The sequence below is a fragment of the Silurus meridionalis genome, chromosome 5 (genome assembly GCF_014805685.1).
Source record: "Silurus meridionalis isolate SWU-2019-XX chromosome 5, ASM1480568v1, whole genome shotgun sequence".
NCBI classification, from domain to species: domain Eukaryota; kingdom Metazoa; phylum Chordata; class Actinopteri; order Siluriformes; family Siluridae; genus Silurus; species Silurus meridionalis.
In genome coordinates, this window is record NC_060888.1 from 10,552,724 (window position 1) to 10,577,491 (window position 24,768).

The following is a 24,768-nucleotide window of genomic DNA, read 5'->3' on the forward strand; positions in this document are numbered from 1 at the left end:
CTTCTGCAATGGCTCTGTTTAATTTTCCTTATTTCCTCCGCTTCTAAATAGCTTGCTTTTTCTTTCTGGTCTTCATGTTAGTTTAACCTTTTTTTTAACAACATTTGCAATATTCCTATGTGAAACCCAGGGCTCAAACCAGTGTTTACACAATTAGTCAAACAGGGTATACTTGGGCAAGAAGATATACCTGTCAGTCACATGTTTTTGATCAATGGTGGGTTCAAACAAAATGTGGCATCTTCCAAACTCTTTAACACATCTAGATGTACATACCAGGAATAATAAATGTTTCATCCCATTTTTGTCATTTTGTCAACATATTGCAGAAAAAAAACGAATCAATTAAAAAACTGGCTTTGCTTTACAATACTTTTAGAGTAGACAGTAAAAGTAGGAGCAGTTGGTCTGAGCATATGGTAGATGTAACCAGAATTGATATAATTAGTAGGGATAGCATGTTGCATGTATGAATATAATTTTCTTCAGAAAGATAAAAGCTTGCTTATAAGCCAAACCTGCCTGTCATGACATCTTTTTGTGCTGTTTAACGCATTGAACAGGTAATCATGTGGTTAACAAAGCATGTCCTAGTGTGCTGCAAACCAAATTCCTCTCATTAAATTTACATTTATGGCATTTGGAAGATGCCTGTATCCAAAATAATACACTTTGTAAGTTAAATCCAAAATAAATTACAAAGTGCTGTGAAGTCTCTACCAATAAATACATTTTAATACTGGTTCATTAGGATACAGATTAATGCATTCTTTACAATATCAGAATGCATTTATACTCCAAGTCTATATGAAAGTTTTGGTAAGGACACAGTTATAGCACATCAGCACAAACACAAGCAATTCAGGCATCTGCTTAATTTATTTAGAAAACTTATTTTTTCAATTTGCAGTGATTGACATATTTGCTTTAAACTTTGAACAAGTTTGAATGCTCTTAGGGTGTGCACGAAGCAACACCTGAAACTTTTTTAAATCGGCAGAAGTTTGTGTAATTCTGCTTACACAAAAATTTACACAATTTATTAAATGACTGATAAATTAGACCTATTTGCTGCATCAGTACATGGAAGATTTAAGACAGGTATCCTTGAATTGTTAAATTATAACATTATTCTGTCACAATTTGTGACAGGTGGATATAAGCACATACTTATTAACAATCGAAGTAATCAAGTTGAACCATTTATTAAAAACTGGCAGCTGTCAAATGATCGGTTTAACACCACAAATAAGATGACAAATGCAGAGAAAATGCATTAAGCATCAAAATCAGTTATTCAACAGGAAACAGTGTTGTGTATTGCCTCTTGAGGAACTGTTACTGCAATTTCAGCTCAATAGTTTGCTAGCCATTCATCCTCCTGTGAGGTAGTGTGTGGGTGAAGTGATGGAGAGAATGCCTGTTATCTAGGCTTTGCATGCATTAATTGGATTAGCATCCATTCATACCATGCTTAATTCAGACCTTCCTAAACCTACATTAATTGCCTTTCCTGCAGCTCAGCTCCTTACTAGAATGAAGGCAAAGATGTGACACCTGGCCTTAGTGACATGTAGCAGAGACAGGGAAGTAGAACAAAATCCAGTCAGAATTAATATCAAGCCAGACTGTGACTGAATCCTGTAACTACAGACCTAAGAGGATAATTTTGTACCAGCACTGAAGTTTTCATCAGACATCATATATTAGAGCACATAATTCCTCCATGGGAAACACCATGTACACATGGATTACATTGGATTATAAAATGCTTTGAACAACAGAGTGAACTAAAGGTGAAAAATTAGTTGGCAGTATAGTGCACAGCCTCACAAACTTTAAAGTGTATGAAATTGAGATGACCTGCCACTGACAGCTGTGCTACAGTATCTCACTATCTTTCATTAGGGCATGATAACAAAAAAATATTTTTTTTAAGAACAAATTAGCTTTGAGAACTAAATACTGTTGGTTTTTTTATAGAACAGTGGACCATCACCAACAATGTCCACAGGGCTGGAGTAAAGGTAAAGAAAATTTCAACAGGGGAAATATAGTGGCCATAATAGAAAATGCAAGCCAAAACATAAAGAACCTGTGTGTAGGGCCCTGAATTAAAATGTATGTCCTTTTCAAGTATTCTCATATCACTTCCACTGATGAGCTATCATCAGAATAAGAAAACATAATTTAATAATTTTTCCTTTAAGAGTTGTTTCTTTAAATTCTATATTTTTTTGCTCTTGATATAGAATATTTGCTCTTCATTATAGAACTATGGGTTAGAAACAGAAAACCTGCGGACACTATCCCACAAGTTAAGTGCCTCAGCAAAGAACCTGCAAATCTACATCATCAGTCGACGCAGAGGAGGTCACTATGATGGAAGGGCCTCACGACGTTTGCCGAATGACTTCCTCACCTCAGTAGTAGACCTAATAGGAGCTGCAAAAACCTTGTTAGCCTGGCTTGATAGGTACAAAGATAGCTTCTTGCACTAATAGAACTCCACAGTATTTTTAAAATGAAGTAATGAATTTGTATTATAATATTTTGCAAGATTACTTAGTGAGCAGTGAAAGCTATCTTTTCTGCACTACTGTTTTGCCTTGCAGGTCACCTTTTGTCAATGTGACAGAGTACTCATTGCTGAAAAACAATATTGTTCAGTTGTGCTTGGAGTTAACCACAATTGTCCAACAAGTAGGTATCTTACGAATTTCATTACTTTTAAATGCAAGCACATTTTATGTTCATATCTAGAATTTCAAAAAGCTTAAAAAAAAAAAAAAATGCTGCTAATAGGGATGTTTTTTTTTTTGTGTTGAAGGAGATTTATTTGAGCAAAGAGAGCTCAAATTTGGTCAAGGGTATCAATTACTTTGTATTCATAAAATATCAGGATTTCTCTAAACAAGTTTTAGTGAAATCCATGAATATTTGTAATTTTAGAAGTTGGAGGTATTGGAGGTAAAGCCGTTTACATAACTTGGCTTTCTCTTGCTAACTGCTAAAGGGGGACAGCTGTGGGTGGTCTTACATCTGAGACACCTCACAGGGGGCTTTTAGAGAGTTGTGTGTGTTTGGAGATAACATTTAAATCTAAATTCTATAAAAAGGTGTTCATAAATGGCAAAGAGTTGCAATAGTTATGTACTGCAAAAAAATACATTTCCCAAATCGACGCTTTAGGTCGCTAGCTATATTTCTTTGTTGTGACTTCAGACATCTTAATGAAATGGCTGTGAAAAACAGTGTGCGATTTCTTTTGTTGTTTTTTACTCTCTTCTGTCTTTGTTTCTACAGGATTGCACAGTATTTGAGACTGAAAACAAGATCCTTCATGTGGTGAGCTCATACTGTATCTTTAACATAGTCCTTTCACATTTCTTATACTTATCTGTGATTTGATGCCTGTGTTTGTGTATAAATGTGGGGAAAAGCCAGCTCAAACTTGACCCCTTTTCAGTGAAGACCCAGTTACTTGAATTGCATCTTTTCAAAAGTACATTTCAATCCTATATGATCTCTGACCTATGTATACTTGTATGGCTCAGTGGAAACTCTATCTGTATGTTTATTGGTTCTCATCTCATATTGGATCATCTGTTGTGCTTGTTCCCTTTTGTTTTTCCTCCCCAGTGTTTGGTTATTTCTTGTTTTCGAAAATACAGTTCTGCATTTGCATCCACATTGTCATCACCCCTCAATTGTTGCTCCTTTTTTGACCTCATTGCTGTCATTGCCACTCCTCCTCCAATCATCTGGTCACTTTATGAACAGGCTTAACTATACCATAACTATTTATGGCCACTGATCAGGCAAAACATTATGACTATCTGCCAAATATATTGTTGGCCCCCCTTTTGCTGAAAAAACTGTCCTGACCCATCGAACATACCGCCATTACCTTCTTCAGCAATTTGAGCTACAGTAGCTAGTCTGTTTGATTAGACCACACAGGTCAGCCTCTCCCCACGTGCATAAATGAGCCTTGGCTACCCATGACCCTGCCATTTCACTACTGTTTCTTCATTGGACCACTTTATATAGATACTGACCACTGCAGACCATAAACACCCCACAAGTGTTGCACTTTTAGAGATGCTCTGACACAAACTCACTCAAATCCTTAAGCTTTCCCATTTTACCAGCTTCTAACACAGCATATTTGAGGACAAATGTTTACTTGCTGCCAAGTATATCCCACCCAATAACAAGTGCCACATTGTGAAGGTCATAATCTTCTTCTTTTTCTTTCGGCTTCTCCCATTAGGGGTCGCCACAGTGGATCATCCGCCTCCATACCCCCCTGTCCTCTACATCTGCCTCTTTCAACCCAACTACCTGCATGTCTTCCCTCACCACATCCATAAACTGCCTTCTTGGCCTTCCTCTGTTCCTCTTTCCTGGTGGCTTTATACTCAATATACCACATGTCCCTGCTCTGCACATGTCCAAGCCATCTCAATCTTGCCTCCCTCACCTTGTCTCCAAAATGTCCTACTTGAGCTGTCCATCTTATAAACTCATTCCTAATCCTGTCCATCCTCGTCACTCCCAACGAAAACCTCAACATCTTCAGTTCTGCTAACCTCCTGTCTTTTACTCAATGCCACTATCTCTAAACCATACAACATTGCAGGTCTCACCACAGTCCTATAAACTTTCCCTTTCACTCTTGCAGATACCCTTCTATCACAAATCACTCCTGCCACTCTTCTCCACCCACTTCACCCTGCCTGCAATCTTTTCTTCACTTCTCTAACAAACTCTCCACTACTTTGCACTGTTGACCCTAGGTACCTGAACTCCTCCACCTTCTCCACCTCTTCTACCAGCAACCGCACCCCTCCACTGCCCTCCCTCTCATTCACACACGTACTCTGTCTTACTCCTACTGACTTTTATTCCTCTTCTCTCCAGCACATACCTCCACCTCTCCAGGCTCTTCTTAACCTGCTCCCTACTCTCACAACAAATAACAATATCATCCGCAAACATCATAGTCCATGGAAACTCCTGTCTGACCTTGTCCATCAACCTGTCCATCACCACTGCAAACAGGAAAGGGCTCAGAGCCGATCCTTGATCCAGTCCAACCTCCAACTTGAACCAGTCTGTCGTTCCTACTGCACACTTTACTGCTGTCACAGTGTCCTCATACATGTCCTGCACCACCCTAACATACTTATCTGACACACCTGACTTCCTCATACAATACAACAACTCCTCTCTCAGCACTCTGTCGCACACTTGCTCTAAATCCACAAACACACAATGCAACTCCTTTTGACGTTCTCTACACTTCTCCATCAACATTCTCGAAGCAAATAATGCGTCTGTGGTGCCCTGTGTTGCTCACAGATGGTCACCTCTTCTCTAAGCCTGGCTTCCACTACTCTTTCCCATAACTTCATGGAGTGACTGATCAACTTAATTCCCCTGTAGTTACTGCAGGTCTGCACATCTATGTCATTCTTAAAGATCGGTACCAGCACACTCCTTCTCCGTTCCTCATGCATCCTCTCACCTTCCAAAATCCTGTTAAACAATCTTGTTAAAAACTCCACTGCCATCTCTCCTAAACATCTCCATGCTTCTACCGGTATGTCATCTGGTCCAACACACTTTCCACTCTTCATCCTCTTAATTGCCGCTCTCACTTTCTCCTTAATAATCCTATCCACTTCCATCCATCTCCACATCATTCAACCTTCTCTCTCTCTCATTTTCCACATTCATCAGCTGCTCAAAATACTCCCTCCATCTTCTCAACACACTCTCCTCACTAGTCAACACATTTCCATCAGCATCCTTTATTGCCATATCTTGCAGCACATCCTTTCCCAGCTCAGTCCCTCTGCCTGGCCAATCGTTACAAATCCTTGTCTCCTTCCTTAGTGTCCAACTTCTCATACAGTTCCTCGTATGGCTTTTACTTGGCTTCCGCCATATCCCTCTTTACCTACTGCTGCATCTACTTGTACTCATGCCTACTTTTCTTATCACTCTGTCAATTCTGTTTTGCCAAACTCTTTCTTCTTATGCTCTCCTGCACTTTCTCATTCCACCACCTCAGATCTTTGTCCTATTTCCAGATGTCACACCAAGTACCTTTCTAGTTGCCTCCCTTATCACTTCTACAGTAGTTTCCCAACCATCCAGCACCTCCTCACCACCACCGAGCCCCTGTCTGACCTCTTCTTTGAATCTCATACTACAGTCTTCCTCCTTCAGGTTCCATCTTATTCTTCTTTCAGTCCTCACACTCCTCCTTTTCTTCTTCACCTCCAACACCATCCTACAGACCACCATCCGATGCTGTCTAACTGTCCCTTGCCAACACCTTACAGTCTCCAATCTCATTCAGGTTGCATCTCCTACATAGAACATAGTACACCTGTATGCACCTTCCTCCACTCTTATACGTCACCCTATGCTCCTCCTTTTTCTTAAAATAAGTGTTCACCACTGCCATTTCCATCCTTTTAGCAAAATCTACCACCATCTGCCCTTCTACATTCCTCTCCTTAAGGCCATACCCACCCATCTCCTCTTCATCACCTCTGTTCCCTTCACCTACATGCCCATTTAAATCTGCCCCAATCACCAATTGTACATAGGTATACCTTCTACCACTTCATCTAACTCACTCCAGAATTTTTCCTTCTCCTCCTCATTTCACAGCCCACTTGTGGAGCATACGCACTGATGACATTTATCATCACCCCTTCAACTTCCAGCTTCACGTTTATCACCCTATCAGAAACTCTCTTTGCCTCCACTACACTCTTACTGTACTCTTCCTTCAGGATCACCCCTAAACCATTTCTCTTTCATCCACACCATGAAAGAACAGTTTTAACCCACCTTCAATGTTCCGGGCCTTGATCCCTTTCCACTTAGTCTTCTAAACACACAACATATCTATCTTTCTCCTCTTCATCATATCAGCTATTTCTCTCGCTTTACCAGTCATAGTACCAACATTTAAAGTACCAACCTGAGCCTTCACTCTCCTACATGCCGTCTCTGTAGACGTCTTCCTCCTCTCCTTCTCCTCCTTTGGCCAACAGTAGCCCAATTTCCACCAGTACCCTGTTGGCTAACGATACCTGTGGCGGTCATTGGTAACCCAGGCCTCGACCGATCCGGTATGAATTTTGCTTTTGTGATCTGCATATTTGATTTGCCACATTTTACGCTGGATGCCCTTCCTAACGCAACCCTTCCCATTTATCCGGGCTTGGGCACTAAGAGTGCACTGGCTTGTGCAACCCTAATGGCTGGGTTGTGAAGGTCATAATCTTATAATGCCATAATGTTATGCCTGATCGGTGTAGAGCAGGAAAAGCATAACTCATAGATTATAGTTCTATGTCAAAAGCAAGCAGTGTGCAGGCATTTTAACTGCTGAACTAGACAAGTATATAAAAATATTGTCTGCATTATTCAATAAAAAAATACTGTATATCTTTAAAATTTAATGTTCATCTGCCTTTTTCCATTAAAATGTGCTCACAGCTGAAGCATAATTGGCTAGTGTCACTGCGAATGAGAAAGTATATCTTCCCTCTCAATCAGAAAGCATGGTGAATTCTGCTTCCTTCTGACTCCAAACCATAGATTGCTGCGGGACTACAATGCTTTGTGCAACCCAAGAACTGTCAAATTCCTTTTAACTTAAATAAATTTTTTTTTAAATGTTTGAGCAAAAAGCCTTTCAATTCGCATTTTCTTGCAGTTTATTGAAAATGTATTTTAATGCATATTTTTGTAAAGCTCTCTACAGATTAAGGCAGTCTGCACAGAACTGGATCTTGCAGATCACAATAGGTTTATTTAATTCTGAGCCATGTTCTAATTTTTTTTCTTTAACTCTACATTTACCAAGCACTTTATTAAAAACACTACACTAATTTTAAGAAGGGTCTTCCTTTGCTTTTAAAACGGCTTGAATTTCTTTCTTTGGTAGCATGAATACCACAGGCATTTCTTGCCCATTACTTGTCTATTCATGGATGCTGGTCCATGCTGATATGATTGCATTATGCAATTTATGGAGATTTTTCAGATGCACTTCATGCTATAATTCTTATTTTATTCTCTCAGAAAGTTATTTGATTATATAACTAGAATGGCTAGTGAAGACCATCAAACTCATTGTCATGTTCATGAAAAGAGTTAGAGAAACATTTGCTTTGTAACATGGTGCATTATCATGAGGGAACTGTGGCCATGAAAGGATTCACATATTCACTGCCCCAGTAGGCTGTAACAATCAAGCAAAATCTGTTTGGTATTAACAGGCCAAGTAAAGAAAAATAAAAAACACAAGAACATCACCTTCAACAGCCTGGACTGTTGACCCAATGATGGTTAGGTTCATGGACTCATGCTGCTGAAGCCAAATTCTTATGCTATTGTCTGTATGCCTCAGTGGCATTGGATATTTATGTTTCTTCTAATCAGGTTAAATTTTTTCCAGACATATTCAATATTGGTGGGCCTAAGCCCAGTGCAGCCTTTACTTTACCTGAACTGAGTAAACTCTATATACTGTTGTGCATGTACATTCCAAGAGACCAGCAAACAGAAATACTTAAATCTGGCCCGATCAATCATGTCACAATCAAAACCACTGAGCTCACATTTTTTTCAAAGCTCTTGGACTATCTGCATGGTTATATAAATTGCCCCAATACCCCATGATTGGCAAATAAGATAATTGCATGAATGTGTAGATGTACAGGTGTTTTCCCAATATTTGATGAATATATGTCATTCATGCTTTTTTTTCTCCTCCTAATTCTGGCAGTGCAAAACATTGTCTGGAATATGTGACCACATCATATCACTGTCTTCAGACTCACTTGTGTCTCAATCAGCTCATTTGGAAGTTGTCCACCTTACCAACATCATGCCCAGTGAAGGCCTGGTATGTGTGTTCAGAATTAAACAATGAAATGTTCACAATTACTCTCATCTTTGTCCACCTCTCAGAGTGTGTCAAATACAGCTTTGAGAGGAGTCTAAAAGTATGAAAAGCATTAAAGGCATTCATAGTAGTATACACCATATCATAGCAATTATTTTGTACTTTATACAGTGTACCTTACTGTGCTAACATGACTCTCACCTTTCCTATTTCAAGGGAATGTACATCAAGTCAACATATGATGGGCTTCATGTGATCACAGGTATGACAGAAAACGTAAGTGTCCTAGGTGAGAAGAAAGGACAAGAATTAGCTGCTGATTACATTGCTCTGGAGTCAGCTCAGTATAAAATTTATATAGCCTGCACAAAAATGCATGAAGAGACAAAAATCACAAAATAGCTATAGGGCTTAGAGAATTATGCTGGAACTCTTGAAGGATTGCATCTTTTTGTTTGCAGTGCAGCTTTTTGTAAAGATGGTGGCAAGCTTTTCCAAATAATAATAATAATAATAATAATAATAATAATAATAATAATATATTTTTTCTAATATTTGTTAATTCAGTAACTTTGGCAGAGATCCAAAACATATTTAACAACCATTTAGGCAATTTATCTGCTTGCCTGCATGCTTATGAATAGTTTGAGAAAATCAGAGACCCCAGGGAAGACATGCAAACTTCCATATAGTATATAGAACTAAACGCTGGACCATGGAATTATTGAATGGTAACACTTCCAACTGTGCCATTGTAAGCAAATTCACAACACAAACACGGATTTAGTGTTTTTTTTCCCAACCTGACTTAGTGAAGGACCTCAGACATACATTAAATAACCACTGGCTACATTGGTACAGAAAACATATTTATTATTATGATAAACAAACAAAAGGCATTAAATATCTTTAAATACATCAAGTAAGCAGTAGTAAAGCTTTAAAAAAAATGTTTTTACTGCGGTTATTCAGTGTTATTAGCATTTGTCTTTATCAGGGGGGACAAGCATAGAACGTGCATAGACAGCCTATTTTTGTTTTTTATTATTATTTTTGTTGTGCTGTTATCTTCTATTTCTTCTGGCTGAGTATCCTATGGCAGTTGTGTAATTGAAAAATAAGTTGTGTAATTTGCCACCCTGATTGGAAAGGGTCTAAGGAACATTGTGATCAAATTAGGCTTTAGCGCCACCATTAAGTCAAATTTGGGGCTAATTTGGAGGTTATAACTTTGTGCTATATCTCAAATATTTCAAAGCCTCTAAAGGCATATCTTTAAAATCTAATGGTATTGCTAAATTATCTAGGTTGAGACAAGTTCAATACACTCTTTTGCATCAATTTCTGACTACTTTAATTTTCCACGTGTTCACATGCCAGGAGAGTATGATAGTAAAATCTTGGAAAATGTACCAGACACCATAAGTTTGTTATGTCCTATAGTGGCCCCAGCAGATCATCAAGCCTTTCTTGGGCTACACTATGAAGACTAGCACCAGTATGAGTCAATCAATTTTGTTGCTGGTTGAGAACAGAAAGGTGCTTCAGATGTTTCTACAACAGCCACACCTCCACCGGATCCAGCTCTCCTGAAACATCTCTCTAAGCTCTCTCTCTCTCTCCAGTATGAATTAAATTCCCCAGGCAGATTTTCTTGAAGGACAGAAGCTGGCCAATTTTCTGGACTGGTGTCCCCTTGTTTATGCAGGAACAATAATCAAGATCATGAATATATCTATAGCAAGCAGGAATATACTGCATGTTAGTGAACAAACACTGGGTACACATCAGGTCTTAGGCTTAGGATGTAACCAGACCACCATCCTTCAAACTCTATTAAATAACCACTGGTATTTTACAGGTTTTATAAATATGTGTCAAACTAATTAACAAAACGTTTTTGTTTATGTTATTTATTTATTTTTTTAAAGAATATTGCCTTACTTTTCTTTTTATGTACTAAGTCTAAGTGAGTTTGTTTTTCTCCTGGCACCTGTTTTCCGTTTTGATTTCTCCTCACTGTGCTACCTTGTTTTGTGCCTATTGTTTCTTGCTTTCTGTTGCAACTTTTTCCAAAACAATTTTGTTGCTTGATACTTTGTTATCTTTTGCCCTCGGTGTTCGCCTCTCAGGTTTTTGTGTACTGACCCCACTGTTTCTTTTTCACACTTCTCCAAATCCACTACATCAGAGCTTCTCTCTGCAGTTTGGTCCATCCTGAGTCCGTAGCACTGGATGACCTGGTTTGGGCCCTGGTCATTAATGAAAAACCAAGCCAGCCATGGACCGAGGGCAGAGTCAGAACACACAGGATCTTTTCTCCATATTGGCAAATTGGTGATGGCTCAGCATATACATTTTTTCTGACTACTCCCTGTACTATCGTCCAGAAACTAAGTGACAGCCTTTTGCTAGCCCCAGCTCCTGTCCCAATCCAGTCACCACCTCTCGACTCCTCCAGGCATTTACGTTTATGAAATTTGACACATTCTCTGATCCAAAGAGACTTACAATTATCTTTTTTTTTATTATATATACAACTGAGCACTTGAGGGTTAAGGGCTCAAGGGCCCAACATTGGCAACTTGGTGGTGCTGGAATTTTCAATCATCCCATCAGCAGCCCTAAATCCTCCAAGGGACTACTCACACTCCGTCAAGGGAACTGCAGCGTTCCCTAGGACACTATTCAATTCCGCACATCGGTGGCTCTAAGTGAATGGAACGAGGAAGCTCTCAAGGTGTGCTTTCAGAATGGTTTCTCAGAAACCATCATCAAACCATGGTCATCAAACCAAGATTAGCTGGCTCCTTGAGATCCTCCTGATACTCTCAAGGCTCTAATCAATTTAGCCACACATCTGGACATCTGTATGCATGAACGGGTGTATAATTGTAAAAAGCCAGCTGGAGTCTCACCCCGTAGGAACACTCAGGAGGGATTTCAGAGCCTCCAACCTCCAGCCTCCAGAGCCTCTCAGATCGCACCAGAACCCATGCAGTTAAGCAACACTTAGCTCTACCCAAAGAAACACGATCGTCGCATGAGGGAACAGCGTTGTCTCTATTGTGGTCAGCTGGACCACATTCGCTCCACCTGTCAGGAAACAGAACTATCACAGCTGGGAGGAGGCTGTGATGAGATCTCTCTATCCTCGAGCTGTACCTCTCCATTGAGCTTATGTGGTCGAGAAGATGTCACACAGTTTGGGCTTTGATGTACTCTGGCACTGTGAACAACTTCATGGACACCACCCATGAATCAACCTCCTGAACTTCTCTTGGTAACTCGGACCATAACATTTACATTTACATTTACATTTACATTTGTGGCATTTAGCAGACACTTATTCAGAGCGACGTACAAAAGTGCTTTGAGTCTCTAGTAATGAATACATCAACACTGGTATGCAAGATTACAACCTTAATAAAAATATAACTCTTGAATTCTACAAAACAAACTTGCTAAGGATGAGCCAGACACCCCTGGCTCATCCCCCATAACCCAATTATCGACTGACCCATAGGCACCATTTCCAAGTGTGGCCTCACCTGTCATTCCACCTGTCTGCTTCAAAGTCCTTGTTTGGCTGCTCCTTAGATCCCAGAACCTTCCATGTCCTTGCATCAATTATCTTGGCCTTAACCAGATAATGATCTGCAAACGTTACCCCTTGCCTCTCATGACCATGGCCTTTGAACTTTTTGTGGATACCAGGTGATAACATTGTGTTTTACGAGTTCAAATGCCTGTTCACAAGCCCCCATCTTGACCATCACAGATCCAGACATACCTTTTATGTTAGAGGTGGATACCTTGGATGTAGGAGTAATTGCCATTTTGTTTCAAAGAGGAAATGATAAAAAATTATCCCCTGTGACTTCTTGCACAAACTCACTCCGACTACTCGTGGCCAGACTGGCACTTGAGGAACAGAGGCACTGACTTGAAAGAGCTTAGCACCTCTTCAGGTTTTCACAGAGCACAAGAACCTGAAATACATCCAGCAGTCTTGATGTCTCAACGGGAAGTCTTAGAAGCACCTCAGAGTTCTGGGTATTGTATTGTAAAATTTCCAATGGTATTAAAGGCAACATTTTTTTAATGAAAATCATACAGCCACCATAGACACAATTTTTAAATATTTTCTTATGTGAATGTGTAAAAATTATAATATTCCAAAATGCTGTTTTGTCAATTTTTCTTTTCACAGCATGAATTATTTTAACATTAATCTTTTTTAATCATAAACTGCTGTATAAATTGAATTGCTAAAGGCGGTTCATCTGAAGCTGCTTTTTTAAATGACTAACAGGGTTTTCTGATGTGTGTGTAATTAAGTCAAGACCTAACAAATTTTTTTTGGAACTAAAACTGAATTGATTCCCTAAAACATGGTAGGAGTATTCAGGGCAAAGTATTCAGGGCAAAGTAATAGTAGTGTACGTGAGCTATTATGCACCCATTTAAACGTTTTTAACTATGAATATACATAATATTTTTGCTTTAAAAAATAAAATCCCAAAAACTGAACCCACAGACATTCAATGATAGCAACTGATTTGTAAATGGCTTTGCTTAATGATGCAAATTAATCAATATAAATCATAAAGCTCAAAAAGTTCAATTTATTAAGTTCAAGAGATGCCAATACCTAGGGCAAGGCTTGAAATACAGGGCCAAACACAAGAACCCGATCCAAGAGGGGGGCTTGAGAAACGTCTTTTTGTTCCTAGGGCAGCCTCGCCTCAGCTTCTCTATTTTGATTCTTTTCATTCATTAAACTTTATCTGCCATCCAAGTTCTGCCCACACCCTTGAGTTCATTAAGAGGACATTCTGGTGACCCACCATCCAGGAACATGTCAAGGCTTATGTGTCCACATGCACCACATGCAACCAAGCAAAGTTATAAAATATTAATAATAACAATAATAGTACAAAGAGTTTGGGTATGACAATTCAATATCAGTAGAGCAGTTTATTGGTGAGTTGGAAGGTGCATTGTTTGCAAAAGAATTCGGCCAGAGAATAGGCACATGCAAATACATTGTGCACTGTGTACAAAAATGTCAGGATGTATGGTACACATTTGAAAATGTTAGTAAATGTCACACAAGATATTAATATGTCTACTGCCTGGGTGATTAAACACCTTTGCTAAGCAGAGAAAACAGAGAAACTGCATGGCTTTTGCATAGTAGAGTGCATGAAGTTCACCCATGTAAGTTCAGCTTAGGCCAGCTTTAGCTATCACTAATCGTATCTAGTAACATATATTATTTAGCAAATGCTTCAGATAACATATAAAGTTGCTTACATTACTTAGTATAAATTCAAGTTTAATCTATGTAATCATTATTCAGCATTAATATAGTATAGTACTTAGCTTCACAGATAACTTTGTGTATAAAGAGAGTTCACAAAGAAATCAATAATTATGCTTTAGAGGAAAGTTTAGCAAGGTCTATGGAAACGGCACCATCTCTTGTGGCACATCAACTGCCTAGAGATGCTGGCCATGTTTCTAGAGTTAAAGCATTTCCTTTCTGACCTAAGGGGCCATCACTATGGCTCTCCTCATATGAGTCCTCTGGTATCCTCACCCCATTTGGTGTCAGAGTTCACTTAACCCGAAGTGGCGGCTTAAGTCCTTTTCCTCTGGAGTGTCTCTCTAAGACATTTGCAATGCTGTGGGCTGGTCTACCCCTACTGACCTTTGTCAGGTCACCTTATAGCCTATAGCCTTGTGATGCGCGCCATCTCCACGGCATGTGCTTTTATAGCTTCCTGGTTGTGACGCCACCCCGCCGGTGATATCGCCCCTTTCCGTTGGACTGATTACACATATAGTTTAGAGCATGCTTACGCCGAGGCATTCCTAAAGTGTTGTTTATGCAGCATCTCATTCCCTCAGGGAACCAGGCTTATATACATAACCTAGAGATGTTCAATAAGTTGTTCTCGAAGACAAATATGCGCCATAGTCAGTTTAAAGTGGCGGCCACGCACACCATGCAAAGAGGTCGTCCGGAAAGTAAGATTTTTATGAGAGCTTGAGCTTAAGGTTCAGGCAGGATAAAGGAAAGACAGTAAATTCTATATAAAGAAGGAATCTGGTAGCATAAAGTTTTTTTGAGAGCAGTGAAGATTTTAAGAAAAGCTAAGAAAAAGATGAGAAAACAAAAGCTTTGGTTTGGTAAAACTAGAATTATTTAAAACCAAGATGTGAAAAAGACATTTCTTGACAAGTTGTAAACAAAACAAAGGATGATTTGCACCGTTGTCTTAGTGATATTTACCCTGTCCTCCAAAGCTTGTCAGTTCATAGCCCTGCTGAAGTTACCCTCTGCGAAGGAAACTTTGGGGCTGGTGACCAACCATGTCTACCAAGTCAATGGCATACCATGAGACACCTATCCTAGTCCACAGATTTCCTCATGATTCTGGAAGGCCTTCTGCAAAATCATAGGGGCTACCATGAGTCTATCGTCTGGCCTTTGAGTCCAATGGGCAAACTGAGAGAGTGAGCCAGGACCTGGAGACTACTCTGAGGTGCAAGGCTGCCAAGAACCCATCTACCTGGTCATCCTTCCTTCTATAGGGCTAAGTATGCCCATAACAGCCTGAGTTACACGGCCATAGGCATGTCAACCTTCAAGTGCCAGTTCAGATATGCTCCTCCTCTGTTCCCCTCTGCAGTGCCATCTGGGCAACAGTTCATCAGGCAATGCTGTCAAACCTGGAACAGAGGTAACTGTTGTCACAAACATGCTCCCATTCTTAGACAAAGGGTTTGGCTGTCAACCAAGAACCTACCTCTGCAACTTGAGTCCTGCAAACTGTCCCAGCGCTACATTGGATCCTTCAAAATAATCAGGAGAGTCAATCCATTTACTGACAGATAACAACTACCCAGTTCATTAAAAATTGACACTACAAGTATTTAAACTAATTCCTTTTACTGGTGATAAGCTAGGTTTTTGTTTAGTGTAACACTATGTTCACGAGTGTTTTCCTGCTTGTGTAAGTTTTGTTTTGACTTCTCCTAACTGTATTGCCTTGTTCCTCACTGTGCCTGCCAACTCTCACTTTCTGTTGCTACTTTTCCTAGGACATGTTTCTTGCTTGATTTGCTAATTTATGTTTTGCCTTCTGTGTTTGCCTCTCTTGTGTGTACTAGTCCCGTGTTTTTTTCTCTAATCTTCCTTTTTTTTTTTATTACAATAAATCACACTGAATCCACTGCTTCTGAGCTACTCTCTGCAATTTGGGCCACAGCCACAATGGTGGCCACAGCCACTCTTGTCGTGCTTCATCGGATCTCTCGCCTCTGAAATACATGCCACAAGTTCGACCCCTGGTCATGATATTTATCTTATAGGAATATATCGAAACACTTCATTTTTTTATTTATTTTTTTTTTATTTCTTGTGTTGAAAACTTTGGTGAATAACTAAAAATATTTTCTCTGATTTTTTTATATGATAGATGTATAATCAAATCACTATCCAGTGTGACTACCCTTTGCCTATAAAACAGCATTAATTAGGAAGGTACGTTGTTCCAAACATCTTGGCGAACTAACCGCAGACCACAGGATGCCTTAAATCCTTCTTTATGTAATCCAAGATAGTTCTTAATGACATTGGCTGTATGTTTGAGGATATTGTCCTGGAGCAGAATAAATTGGGGCCAATTGGATGCCTCCCTAATGGTATTGCATGATAAATAAATCCTGTGTTCCTTAGCATTGAGGACACCATTAATCCTGACCAAATCTTTTTTCTTGCAGAAATGCATCCCCAAACTTTCAAGGAACCCTAACTACCCCAGTCACCATGGCTTGCTCATCAGGGATAAATACACATCGGTTACCTTAACTGTTAAATTCTGTAAAGCTGCTTTGAGACAATGTCTGTTGTGAAAAACGCTATAGAAATAAACTTGGCTTGACTTGACTTGACCCTTTGGTGAACAAAGTGCTAACTGCATTTTGACCTATCAATTTAGAGCACCTGCTTCCATTTTGCTTCACATGCATAGTTGAGTCACTTAGCTTTGTATCCAGGTTGGAGGTGTGGCTTTTTGGCTGTTATTCTTCCATGAAGACCACTTCAGGCAGACTTACAGACTCCAGACAGTAAATGGGTGAAAAAAGTGAGGGCACGGCTGGACATATTTTTCAATATAGCTTGAACAGCACATCTGAAGCTGCTTTGAAATATTTGCCTGGGAGAGACCTTGCTGATGCAATATATCTCATTGATGTTCTCAGGCTTGCTTTTGTGCATGGCCTGTAACATGAAACTTTTTTTCACAACTTAACCTTAATAGCCGAGTTTGGCTGTTCCTTGATATAAGCCTCCGACAAAGAAGTTTCTGTGGCTTTTTACAAGTATACAATGTGTGCAAGTGTAAAACTTTATGCTGGTTTAAAACCAAAGGGTACAGGACATATTACTGACATAGAGAACCTTTTGTAGATGTTTTCTTTTATCTACTTTAGATCTTTAAATCTAGTAGAGAGATAGGATTAATATACTTTGTTTGTCAAATAATTAGGTACTTAATTGACCGGTGCATTGTAAAAGTAAGTCTTCTAAAGAACTCATATTTCCATTGTGTCTGAGGCAGAAATTCCACTGTCAAATTCTGACTGCTCCTTACAGCATAGGCCTTGCTGTTCTGTTGCTATGCAACCATATGGTTCCCAGGGAGACAAAGCTCAGTGTTCTCTTTTATGAGATTCACATGTGGACCAACCCAGGAAAACACAGGTATAAATGTACAAACAATTTTTTTTACATCTCTAAAATTTCAACAACAGCAACATTTTTTTTATGATAACACATTAAGACACATTAAATCTTAAATTATTTAATACACTTACAATTTATTTGCATTTTCCTTTCAACAGTGGACATTTTCACAAATCAGCTATACAGAAAATGTATAGAGATTCAGTAAAATCCATATAAGTTAATCACCATCCATAAAAAAATACAATGATCAAACCAGAGGCAAGAGATGAAATGTCTTTTATAAAATGTGAGGAAGAAACCTTTAAAAGAACCAGAATCAAAAGGAAAACCATGTCTGGATAATATTATTAAAAGAAAATAATATACCTCTGTATTACATGATCAATAGTGTAATTGTGTTTACAAGACTGTTAATTCATGGATATTTGGATGCAAAACTGTTCATTGCAATTGTGGTTTAAAATATGTTTGTTATAGCAAGTGCCTCCTTAAACTACAACAAAACTGTTTGTTATTTATTACAGTCTATAGATATCTTCATGTTTTTTATGTGGTACCATCCACAGTAATCTCACATGTTTTTAAGTTGTCCATATAGGGTCGTCCTTAGAAGCATTGAGTCGTTTGCAAGTGAGAGGAACCATAACCAAGTAAGGAATCATGGCGGATCAGGCAGGTCCAGAGTGATTGACTAAACAAGTGTGATGTCACCCTAGACTGTAAAACTGAAATTAGGTTTTAAAGTCCCATTTCATCAAAGTAGGCCTGGTGCATCATAAAAGACAAATTGTTTGCTAAAGTACAAACACATGCAGTGCTTCATACTGCATGTCATTAATAGTATTTTATAATCAGTGAATTTTATTTTTTGGCAATATTTGTTAGAACTAAAGAAGGTTATCCTAGTATAATTATCTACACAAGCTTCAAATAAAAGACTGGAGTCAATAATTACACCAAGGCCATTAACCGCTGTACATGGTGAGTCATAAAAACCGATCCAGAGATACTATATAATCAGAAAGAAAGCTTGGGATAATGTGATGTGGTCAGAAGATGAGACTAAAAATTAGCTTTTTGGCATCAACTCAACTCACCATGTATTGAGGCAGAGAAATGCTGAATATGAACTCAAGAACACCATCCCCACTGCCAGACATGGAGGAGGAAACATTCTGCTTTGGGGCTGTTTCTCTGCTAAGTGTACAAGAAGACATCACCACATGAACGGGGCCATGCACTGTAGAATCTTGGATGAGAACCTTCTGGCCTCAGCCAGAACACTAAAGATGGGTCATGGATGGGTCTTCCAGCATGACAATAACCAAAGGCAACAATCTGATGGTCTTGTAGCCCATTCCAGCCTTGTGCAGGTCATCAATCTGGGTCTGTGGGAGTCCGAATTCTTATTACTTATTAATATTAATACTTATTATACTTATAAGTATTATACTTAATACTTATTATTAATTTATTACAGGATCAAATACTTATTTCACTTGATTAAATATAAATTAATGAATACCCTTTCTTCAATGTTCTTTTATCTTCTGTCTCTCTCTGATAAAATAAGCCTACAATAAAAAAATCTAGACTGTTCATTTCTTAGTAAGGGGGTTACATTTATAAAAATCAACAGGGGATCAATCATTTATTTTACCCACTGTAAAGAAAGAAAAAATTACAAAAAAGATGTAACTGTCTACTTATAGACCTGATTTTATATTTAAAAATTATTAAGCATGACCCATTGCTGCCTTAAAACTTTAGGGTCCCTTAATAAATCCTGAGCTAATGTTACTGTCTGAGTGAATTTTGCATGTTCTCTAAGTGTTGCTGTGGATTTCTTCTGTGTTTCCGCTATTCCTGCAATCTTTGATATGTTGTCTGACTTATCTAAACTGCATCTAGTGAATTTGTCTGTGAATCTGTGAACAATCCTTTATAATCGACTGGCTTCCACTCTTATGTGTATTTCTCTATTATGTCAATTACTATCAGAATAGGACACCATATCCACTGCACAGGTCCTCTGTCCTTGACCAAGCAGCTATTTAATAATTTATTCATTCCACTTAATTTCCTCTGCACTGTAGGCTCATTGAATGGACTCATATAAAATATGTGAGGCAATTTCTGAATGTGTATAATGCAAATACTAATTGAAATCTGTTTCTTTGTAGTCCCCTGCTGACCATTGCAAGAAGATCCATGCTGGGGATGAGGTCATCCAAGTCAATCAGCAGACTGTAGTGAGTGTGTCTCTCAAATACATCCTCATACAATGTTACCTTGAAAGTTTTGGCTCAGGTGTTAACTCAGTTAATTCAAAGAACGAATGAAGGATCTAAAAGCCATTCTAGGGACCTCCTGAGAGGCTGTGCCTTGAAGCACCATACGTGGCAGAGTTAACAGACTGACCTCTTGAGGGCACAGAGGAGGGACAGACACCGTATAGTGTTATTGTCATGGAGCGAATTAAATGGAGGCGGAAGCCGAAGTACAGCACGCTCGGACGGATGGATGCTTGCAGCGGATACTGGAGACAAAGAGACATCTAGGGACCTCGAGGCTGAGGGACCTCCACGGCCGAGACCTGAGACTGAGTGATGCCCTTGGCGGCGATCAGGGGCGGACTGACGCCCACTGTGGAGGTCTGGAGCGAAGTGATGTCCAGCACGGAGGTCAGGAGCGGAGCTACGTCCGCAGCCGGGAGCAGGAAGATGTCCTTGGGGGTGTCCAGAGGCCGAGCCTCCAGAGGCCGAGCGACACCCACGCCGGAGGTCAGGGTCTGTGCGACGCCCACGGCGGAGTTCAGGAACACAGTGACACCCTCAGCGGGGCTCTGAGCCGTGACGAAGCCTTCAGCGGAACTCGGGAGCAAGATGTCGCCGACGGAGGAGCACGGGGGCGGAGGAGCTTTCACAGAGCGAAGGAGCTTTCACGGAGCAGAGCACTCGTGAAAGCCCCGGAGCGGAACAGAGCTGTCCTGGAAACTCTGGAGCGGAACGGAGCTGTCCTGGAAACTCTGGAGCAGAACAGAGCTGTCCTGGAAACCCTGGAGCGGGGCATCCACGGGAACCCTGGAACAGGGCGACACGCTTGTGGAAGCTCTGTGGCGGAGCAGTGCGCTCGTGGAAACCCTGGGGCGGAGTTCTCACAGAATCGAGGTGGCTGTAAGGTAGATCCGCCGGAGTGATCCTGAACATCCCCGTAAGAAGCCCAATGAAGTGGGTGCATGAGCAGAATTCACCTCCGAATGTGCTCCACAGCTTACCAGCGAGAGAGAGAGAGAGTCCCCAGTCAAGAGAGAGATGTGAAGTGCAATTTTGGCCATTTCGGTGGTGTAAACGGAGGGATGGAAATCCATATATTCACCAACGTTCCATATGAATCTGCTCCACTCTGCCATATCGCCGGAAAAGCGAGCCGGGTATTCCATCATACTCTTCGGGGGGCGTGGCGTAGCCGTGCTTGCATGTTCCCGAGCCGGCGAGGATGAATCGCGAGGGGCGGCCGCGAGCTTCCGGGTGCAATCCGAAACCGTGCTCGGTTGCCGCTTCATTGCGGCAGAGCGAAACCTCCCCTTGTCCCGGTGGGTCTTGCTGCGACCGATCAGGTCACATTTAAAGGTTCGTGATTCTGTCATGGAGCGAATGAAATGGAGGCGGAAGCCGATGTACAGCACGCTCGGGTTTAATACAGAGAGTGAGAGAGAGATACACACTAGCACATGCACACACACAAACACTCACACACGCACACGGCAGTCTTTGGGTTGAGAGAGTCCGAGGTGCACTTGGGGAGAAGCGTAGCTGATCCGTGGTGCGCTGAGAGGAAAAGCGCAGCCGGTACAGGATAGCGGAGTCCGGAAAGAACAGAACGCATAGAGTCCATAAAGAGTATGAAACCATTAACACATACAATAACGAACAAGGGAGTAAGTGTGAGTGAGGAGCTTATATAGAAGCGGGGTGGAGTGATGATGAGCCCCAGGTGAGCGTGATTAAGCCTGGAGCTCCAGAGAGAGTTGAGGCATGATTGATGATGAGCTCCAGGTGTGCATGGTTAAACCTGGAGCTCTAGGGAGAGCGGAGGCATAAAGAGCCACCAGAGGGGCCGTGGCAGGTCGATCCCTAACAGTTATATAGAATATCATATATATATATGAAATTTCAGAGATGCTGACTGTGCATCCAGTCTTATTAATTTAATGTTTATCAAGTTACTTTAACAGACTTTCTGAAAATTTCTACATTTTTGTTTTGCTTAAGAGACAGACACAGTTTCAATTTTGTTGACCCTGAGTGACAACTCAGTGGAGCAAGCAGACAGTAGGTTAAGCCTGTTTGTCTGCTCACTTACCTTGACTCTGAATCGTCACTGGTTAGTTTGTGTTATTCTGAGACTATGACACATACTACAAGAAATAAGGGCAGCATCTTCCAGAGTGGGATGGATACTGTCCTGCCCTAACAGGCCAACTTTGCCCTCAAAATTGCTCCAATTATCTATGAAGCCCACATTGTTTTTGGAGCACCACTTGGACATACAACAGTTCAACGACTGTAACCTGCTGTAAGCTACCTCGCTATGCCACACTGGGATGGTGCCAGAGCATATTATAGCATTAGACATTGCCTTTGCTAATCTACACACCTCTATGATGTTATTTTTTAGTAACCTCTGACTGTCGAAGGCGTATATCATTAGCTCCTTTGGAAATCCCTTTCCTGGAAACCTAACCCGACCTGCTATGTCTGGTGCCCTGGCTCCTGGTATACACCTAACCTGTGCTGCTGCTGGACTTAAAGGCCTAGCTAATTCACCTGACTCACAATAGAGTCTCTGGACACATGAAGCAGAGAGGAATGGGGCTACCATGGGTGAGCCCAAGCGTTAGCTTTGGCCATGGGAGTCTACTTCTGAGTTGTCACTCACTCGCCCCGCACCTAGGCCATCCAGACTTCCCCCTGTAGAACCTGGACTGCTTTCACACTTACTAATCCTCTCTAGACTCTGGGTGCCCTTCTCTATTGCTAGGATCTTCTCTGTCAAAAAGCTTTCTTACTATTTTTCCATGTAATGGTGCATAAATCTTGAAAATAAAAATTCTCATGTAACCTCCCAAAATAATACCAATAGCAGCATTTTTAACTGAATAGGTTTTTGAATGACCTAGAAATGTGATCCAATTAAGGAGAAGGTAAACTGTTGCAGGGCTCTGTCTGACTAGCTGTTGGTTTGGATACTGAGAGGCCTCATTTGTTTCTTGGCATGCATTATGTGTGCTCATCTGAATTAGGTAGGCACCATGCCCTTATCTTCTTCACTGGCACTGCATTTGTCATAATGTTTATGCCTGTACCCTGATTGAAGCCACAAAAAGAATGTTCAGATTATACATGTAGTGTTAGTGACCATTTTCATGTCTCTTTGGAAATTTTCAGTCTGATTAGAGTGTCCTTTCCTTGGCTGTTTGCTTGCTGCTCATATATTGGGTCCAAACAGTAGTTCATTCTAACTAAATGTGTATACATCTGGTGCACTGTATATGTTATATACAGTATGTATATGCTTTATTAGGTGGGGTGGCAGCTGAAGAACTTGGTCAACACATTGCGTGAGGATCCAAATTGTGTCAACCTTACGCTGAAGAAGAGGCCACAGAACATTTTCAATTCCACCCCAGCTCTGGTCAAAAACCTACAATGGAAGCCTCTTTCCCTCCAGGTAGTTTTTTCCTCCAATAGACTTATAAACTAATAACCGAATATGCACTTTTTTACAGTCTAAGTTTACAGTATTCCACTAGAATTTGGAGTGTGATTTTTTTTTTTTACATTTTTATTAATATTGGCCTACCTCACTGTAGGGTGCCCACCCAATGGCCCATTGATGGAATCCACTGGTGTGGGTGAAGGTATGCTGCGTGTTAGTCTTTCTCGCGTGGCTGTAAAAGATTACTCAAATGGATTGCACTTTGTTACATTAATCCAATTTTAACCTCTAATCTGACTTTAATTTATAATAAAGATTTAACTTGAATATCTCTAATTCAAGCTGATCACCTTATTGGTTGTACTTCTTCTTCAATTTTAATAGATTATTCTAAGCATTCCGTCTTTTAAATTAATCATTCATTATGGTCCTGGAGTCGGTTAGAGCCTTGTGCTTGGTTAACGATACCTGCTCACGGAGGCACATTGGCCAGTCCGAATCTTAGTCAGAGGATATAAAGGTAAACTAATATTCTTTAAGTAGGCCGCTCAATGCTTTCTCATTCATAAGGAACTATTGATTTAGTTACTTGGTCATAACTTGCTAAGTCAGTGATAGCCGCTACACATGCTCACGGACACAAACTCGCCAGACTGTACCTTAGTCAGAGGATATAACGGTAAACTAATATTCTTTAAGTAGGCCACCCAATGCTTGCTCATGCATAAAAAATAATGTATTTAGCCACTTAGTTATAACTTGCTTAGTCAGTGATAGTCAGAAATCAGAAGGTCCCAGACGTTGTTCTCTATGCTCCATCCATTAATGAGCCTTCAGTTTGTAATATCCTGGTCATAGATTTGCGGTAACACCAGACTACATAATCAACTAGATATAAATTATTTCAGCGAATTTCAGAGTTAATCAAGAATTTTAGATTTATTTGCCAGCCAGTAAACAATAAACAGTAAACAATGTCACATCTAAAACAAATAATAGAAGAAAGTTACATAACATGATCAGCATAATGCAAATATTTTAGCAATGCAGTTTACTAAAGAATTGTTGAAGAGTTACTGTACCTGGCAATAGAGACAGACAGAGCCTGTGTGGGAAGTTCTAACTACAGAATGCTTCCCTGAGTGTTTCGGCAAATTTCCTTAAATACCCAAACCATCGTAAATACTTATAAATTTGTGAGTGATAAAAAGTGATAAAAGCTTTGCAAACCCTTTTTTGGGACCGGATGTGACCTAAAAACCAAATGTCACCTAGACCACCTAGTAAGGATCTTCTCCGGGGCAACCCTTATGTCACTAGGACAGAATTTCCCCAAACCCGA

The 24,768-nt window shown here is 40.2% G+C and overlaps 1 protein-coding gene across 3 annotated transcripts in view; it reads left to right on the top strand.

Moving 5' to 3' along the window:
* The window catches only part of LOC124386376 (connector enhancer of kinase suppressor of ras 2-like), a 103,910-nt gene that overhangs the window by 46,097 nt on the left and 33,045 nt on the right, over window positions 1–24,768 (top strand). For all 3 annotated transcript variants that reach the window (XM_046850183.1, XM_046850185.1, XM_046850184.1), the window contains exons 3-9: window positions 2,274–2,476; window positions 2,616–2,703; window positions 3,307–3,348; window positions 8,822–8,941; window positions 9,158–9,217; window positions 19,889–19,957; window positions 23,292–23,438. In XM_046850183.1, coding sequence (XP_046706139.1) covers window positions 2,274–2,476; window positions 2,616–2,703; window positions 3,307–3,348; window positions 8,822–8,941; window positions 9,158–9,217; window positions 19,889–19,957; window positions 23,292–23,438 — 729 coding nt within the window. The remainder of the gene's footprint in view (window positions 1–2,273; window positions 2,477–2,615; window positions 2,704–3,306; window positions 3,349–8,821; window positions 8,942–9,157; window positions 9,218–19,888; window positions 19,958–23,291; window positions 23,439–24,768) is intronic.